The sequence below is a fragment of the Strix aluco genome, chromosome 21 (genome assembly GCF_031877795.1).
Source record: "Strix aluco isolate bStrAlu1 chromosome 21, bStrAlu1.hap1, whole genome shotgun sequence".
Taxonomy (NCBI): Eukaryota; Metazoa; Chordata; class Aves; order Strigiformes; family Strigidae; genus Strix; species Strix aluco.
Window position 1 is genome coordinate 9100088 of NC_133951.1, and position 6000 is coordinate 9106087.

The following is a 6000-nucleotide window of genomic DNA, read 5'->3' on the forward strand; positions in this document are numbered from 1 at the left end:
TATTTCACTACCTTGCTGAGGAGGAAAAAAATCATGTTTACTTTTAAATCTTTCAGTCCTCTTGGGGAGTAGACTTCCTGACATTTCCAGTCTGAGTCAGTTAAGTTGCCTTTTGCAGGGGCTTGTGGCTTCAGTAAGATATCCATAGACTTCGTAACTATGTGAGTGATCTGCAAAGAGAAGCTGATTCCTTCGAACTGGCCACTGGTGCCCAAGCAGGGATTTACAAGTGCATTCTTCCTGAGAGCATTTGGCTGCCGGTAGACACCACCAGCCATACCTAGATTTAGTTCTCCAGCAGAACTTGGCTCTGCTCATCTGTTTCCCAGGCAGAGCCATAAGCCTTGCCTTCCATGCAGTGTAGCCCAGCAGCTGTTTTTCAGGTGCAAGCCTGAGTCTGAAGGTGGGTGTGATGGTCACTGGAAGTTGTGGGAGAACCTTTGTGGAGGTCACCTGTCCCCCTCAGAGCTGGCTTCTGCTTCTCTACAGTCATGGCTGTAAAGGAAAACAACAGACTGGGAAGGAGTGTGCCCTACTGCCTCAAATGCAAATCTTTAATCACTGAAGCCTTCAGAAAGTGTAAAGATAATTCCCTTACACATCCAGGCAGTAAATGAAGATACTTTCTGACCTTAAAGGAAGGAGTGTCTGTATGAATCAGCCCGCCAGGCTGTGGGGGGAGAGGTGGAATCCTTGCTCCATGCAAGGAGGTCACTGGTTTGGTTGGCTTGTTTCCACATGTACACTTTTGATAGCTGGTGTGCTGCTCCTTTTCATACTGGCTCACCCTGTAATCTTTCTCCCTTAGGATAAAATTCAAAAGCTATATGAGAGGAAAATAAAAGAGGGCATGGATATGAACTACATCATTCAGAGGAAGAAGGAGTTCCGCAACCCCAGGTGAGCCACCATATTCTCCTGTGTGATCAAAGCACCACAGAGCAAATTCCAAGAATTTTCCTCTTTGTTGGAGCTGTAGCAGGAACAGGATCCTGAGCAAGAAGTACTACTGCTTACAAAAATGAGAAAGACATAATTTGATTGTAGCCAAAACAGTAGAACTCTTAACTTTGTGTTCTGTGAAGCAACAACTACAGTTGGTGTGTTGGTTAGATTTTAAATGTCCAGGCTTTGGATGAAGTATTTTAGAAGATGTGTCTGTTCTGGAAGCTGGGAGATTAATTTGGGGGAAGCAGGAAATAATGTGGTTAATGGCATGCCACATCCATCATAGCAAGCATAGCTTCCCAGGTCCTGATTTACTGTTGCAGTGTGAAGAGGCGACAGCCTATTTCTACTAACAAATCTGAAACGCTTCTGTTTAATTCTAGCTCCCTGGCTCTGTTCTGAACTCTTGTCTTTCCTTTGCAGCATCTATGAAAAGCTGATCCAGTTTTGTTCCATTGATGAACTCGGTACAAATTATCCAAAGGTGAGGTGCAGTACTTCTGGCTGGCAAGGGAGTGGGTGAAAGATAATACAGCGATGTAAGGTCTTACCCCTGGCTTTCTTGAGCTGGTTGGTTTAGATGTCCTTCAAAGGAACTTTAGTCTGATCCTCTGCATTGAGGCAAACGTATTTATGTGGTACTGAGCCTCAGTGCCTCCAACTTTGCTATAATGATTCTGGACAAAAACTGCTGAAGTGTATGGATAGATATACATGAAACTCCCTGGGGAGGATAGAAGCTGAGCAATAGAAAAATTGCATCCTTTTGGCTTCAGAGCTGTTTCTTCATTCACAACAGAACATGGTCCTGTAACAGAAAGTCTGATGTCATATTTGTGTCACTGGGATAGAAGAAGAAATCAGTAATGAATAATGTCAGTGATCAGAAATACAGAAAACATTTTCGAACTGGGTTCTGCGTATATGTGGAAATAGCCCTAATCTGACTCTTTTTTTTTTTTTTTTTTTTTTTCCTTCAGGATATGTTTGATCCTCATGGCTGGTCAGAGGATTCATATTATGAAGCACTAGGTAGTTCCAGGAAGTCTTTTCTTTTGTCCTAACTTAGGTCTTTGTGTTTTGGAGTTAATTAACTGCTCTGGAGTCTTTGCTTCCTTTATAAATGAGAAGTCATCACATGCTGCTCTTTTAACTACTTCATTCTGGTTGGATGTGCCTGAATGTTATTGATGCTTCATCAGTCTGGAAAGTCTTTTCATTTAAATTGGTTCGTCAATGTTTTCATCTCTTAAATCATTAACTGAGTGCAATAATACTTTGATGAAAAGGCAGTAGTTAGTTTCATGGCAATTTAATTTTCTATACACAATTTGAAGTTTTTGATTGTTTATGATGGGAAATGTGTGAGTGAGAGAGAACTATGGATTTTTACTGTTCCTAGTATTTCTTGTAACTTCTGATCTTTTTCAGCTAAAGCCCAAAAGATTGAAATGGACAAATTGGAGAAGGCCAAGAAGGAACGCACAAAGGTGACTATTCAAAACCAAAAGAGACAGAGATGTTAGGGGTTCTGTTTGTTTCCCTGCTGAATTTAATTTTGTTGCTTTGCTGTTTCTTAGGAACTGTGCTCTGTGCTAATACTGTTTGTTTTTTCCTGGGTCTGTCCTTTCTTCTTGCACATCTCTTTCCAAGCTGCACAGATCAAGTGTTTGCCCTTCCTGATAAGTCCATTTCTCTAGGTTGTTTATTCCACTAGATTTCCTTCTGTTTTGTCAGTATTTTTAAAGCAAAGCTCTTAAAATGATATTCAATAAGCCAGACACAGGCAAGATAATGCATGAAGAACAGCTTTTTTCTTAATCTATGACATAGATGGTGGCATAGCCTAGTTAGAGCTTAAATTCCTCACCATATCTTATTGTGAGACAATATCTGCTTTCTGTTCTCCTTGATATTGCCTTCGTGCATCTAATTTCCAGAAATGTTGGGCCTATTTTAACTTTAACTGGGCTTGTTGCAAAATGTTTGTTCTTATGTACCCCCCCTGAAAAGAACACAGGCTTTGGAAGATTTTAATGCTGTCCTTCAGTGGTGTTGCCTTTCAGCTAGTGGCTGGCATTAGAAAACTGTCTAATGTTAGAGATTACCATCTAACCTTGCAGACTTCTTCCATATTCAGTATGTGGAGGTATTTTTTTTTTCTTGCAGTGCATGCTGTGTCTTGCTACTTGTTTTGTTTTTTGCACAGTAACTCAGGTATCTGATTACATCCTTGCCCATAGCTGCAGTTTTGAAAATATGAGACTGCATGCTGTTGTAGCTCTTGTTGCTAGGTTTCCTGCTATGATGCAATTGCAATAAATCGTGCAGGTAGGGACTTGTCTTGTATGTTTCTTAAAGGAAAAAAGAACAGGAACTTCTAACTGTATAAATAATTTTTTTAATGACCAGTATCTATCCTTTCTGAGATATATCACATTCCCATGCTTATACCAGTTAACAAACACATTTTTATTCTATCTGATGTAGGAGCTGAGTTGCAGGAATCCTTAATGATCATGACTTCAGTACGCTTTGGCCTGAGGTCTACATCTTTCTTCCTGCATGACAGTCAGCTCGGAGGCCAGTGTCTTACATGACATTAAAGCTGTTCTTAAAAACATAAAGAAGTGATGTGAGTTAAAAAGACTGTGTATATTAACATTATCTTCTCCCCTTTCTCCTGCGTGTCTCTCCTTTCCCAGATAGAATTTGTGACTGGCACTAAAAAGGGTACAACAACAAGCGCTGCTTCTACAACCACCACAACAGCCAGTACCACTGTGGGAGGTAAAGAACAGTTGTGATTGTACCTATTAAGCTGCAGTAATGCTGGGATTAGTGCTTCTGGGAAACACTGAAGGCTCCTTGTTGATTGTGTCTATAATGTGTAGTGTTCCTTCCAGGAGCTGGTGGACTAGCTTTTTGTTAGTCCCTGTGTCCCATGGCTGTCCTTCTGCAGTGAAAGCTTAGGAGACAGGTTGGATAATAAACCTCTTCATTAACAGGTCAAGAAACCTGCTGATGTTTGTGGTTGTAAAGTGTTCTTGGGACTGATACACCTCAAGAGACTTGAAAAGACTGAAAATCATTCTCCTGCCTACAGCCTGCCTTTTAAACTGAGAGGAACGGAGAAAAACCACGAGACTGTGTCCTGTGCCTGTACCTGAGCAACTGAGATACATGTGCTCTGTTAAAATTAAATATGCTTTGGGGCAGGGAGTGAACCTGTCTCCCATTTGGCTGGAGTTCAGGTGTAGAGTTTTACTCCTGAGGTCTTTCCTCATCAACATTTACTGCCAGTGTATGCTGAAATTAATGTGAGGGGAAAGTTATCTAGTCAAGCAGTGTTATATTAAGAGTTGACAAGACAGGGTGTTTCAAAGGGATTATTGGTGACCTTTAATGTAATGCTAATCCTCGTTTGCTTTACCTAATCAAATTCACAGATGCCCAGAAGAGGAAGAGCAAGTGGGACTCTGCCATCCCTGTAACAACAATAGCTCAGCCCACCATCCTCACCACTACTGCAACACTGCCAGGCGTTGTCACAGTGACAACCAGCGCGAGTGGATCCAAAACTACAGTCATATCAGCTGTTGGCACCATTGTGAAAAAGGCAAAGCAGTGACTGGTGCGCTGGGCCTGGATTTGTGGACTTAATTGTCATTGAAGCCATTGTTCTCGGAAGGGAGGGGTAGCTTTCACCTTTGGTAAAACATGACAAGATTCTTTGAAACAGATCCTGGTTCCCTTTTGAAAGAATGGGGGCAGGAGCAGGCATGCCAGCTGTGTGCCCACAGGAATGGACCTCTGCCGAAAATGCCTCTGCCTTGTCTTGCTGTGGGAAGAAACAGTCTCTGTGTGTTGTGCTGGAGGAAGGTGGTATCTGGAGTCAGCTTGTAAAAGTTAGCTTATTAAATTACTGCGTTAGGGTCTTACCCTACTTGCAAGTCTGGTTTGGGGGGGGGGGGGGGGGGAAAGGCAATTAGTGAAGGAATATCAGTATTATGCCGTATATTCCAGGTCATGCTCAAAGGCTGCTAGCAGCTTGTGATATTTGCCACCCTCACGTACACTAACTCAGTTCCAGAGGAATTAAAGCAGAGACAACTGGTTAGTGTCCATCTTCAAATGTGTAACAGAGGCTCGAAGCGATCTACGCTATGAATGTAGACTTGCTTCTATAGTACTGACATCTGTACCTGTGCATATCTGTGTAGATCTTGGTGATCACGTGTTAAATAGTTGAACTCTTGAGGAAACTCTGCTCAAATAGTCTTGTTACCGTCTTGCAGGGAAGGAGATTTCTACGCAGAACCTGTAAGCTGTAGAGGTTTGATTTGTGAGCTCATTTGCGAAGAGCTGTGCAGAAAACTCCTCCGTGGCCATGGAATGAGATTGGACAGCAGATAAGCAGAGGAGAGAGTCTGATCTTAATTGTGGTATTGTCCATCTTTGTACTAGATAGTGATGTACTGTGAAATGCACACATGGCAGTTACTGCTTGCTCCACTGTTGTGAAAAAGTATTTTCAGTTGAAAACTTTATTGTATAAATCTTCTTACCTGTGTAGAAAACTATTATTATAAAAATGGAAAAATCTTTAAAAAAACCCCTAGTGTCATTGATGTGTCTGCTTTTCTCATCTTGGCGAGCGATGCAGTACCTTGAGTGGGTGTGGCATGAAGGTTTTTCTCATTACGGATTTCTTAAAATCTCAGGCTCCGGGGGGGAAAAAAAGGGCATTAAACTAATTTTAATCAGAGATTTGTTCTGAAATAGTTGGCAACTCGGCTGTTCTCAATGCTAATTTTTTCAAACCTGTTCCTGCATCTTCTTCAAAAGTCACCTTCTAGTAGTATCGCCTGGGTCTTTCATAAAACCTTTTATAGAGGCCAGTCTCCTAAAAGGAGCTCAACAGCAAATGAAGTGGTTTGCTCATTGTTTTGATATGGGTGGGATAAATAATTAGAATTACACCATTTGTGTAGAGAAACCAGGACTTTCTGTCTTTTGCAGTGGTCACTCCAGATTATTTAAATGGTCTTT

At 41.5% G+C, this 6000-nt stretch overlaps 1 protein-coding gene across 3 annotated transcripts in view; it reads left to right on the plus strand.

Annotated features, from left to right (window-relative positions):
• Positions 1-5563, plus strand: part of SAP30BP (SAP30 binding protein) — a 31235-nt gene extending 25672 nt beyond the window's left edge. For 2 of the 3 annotated variants that reach the window (XM_074846912.1, XM_074846914.1), the window contains 6 exons: positions 809-900; positions 1372-1432; positions 1929-1980; positions 2380-2438; positions 3654-3738; positions 4398-4922. In XM_074846912.1, the coding sequence (XP_074703013.1) occupies positions 809-900; positions 1372-1432; positions 1929-1980; positions 2380-2438; positions 3654-3738; positions 4398-4579 (531 nt within the window). In that variant the 3' untranslated portion in view covers positions 4580-4922. Of the gene's footprint in view, positions 1-808; positions 901-1371; positions 1433-1928; positions 1981-2379; positions 2439-3653; positions 3739-4397; positions 4923-5246 lie in introns of those variants that run through there. The other variant, XM_074846913.1, reaches the window with a different exon arrangement.
• Positions 5564-6000: the final 437 nt, after the last annotated feature.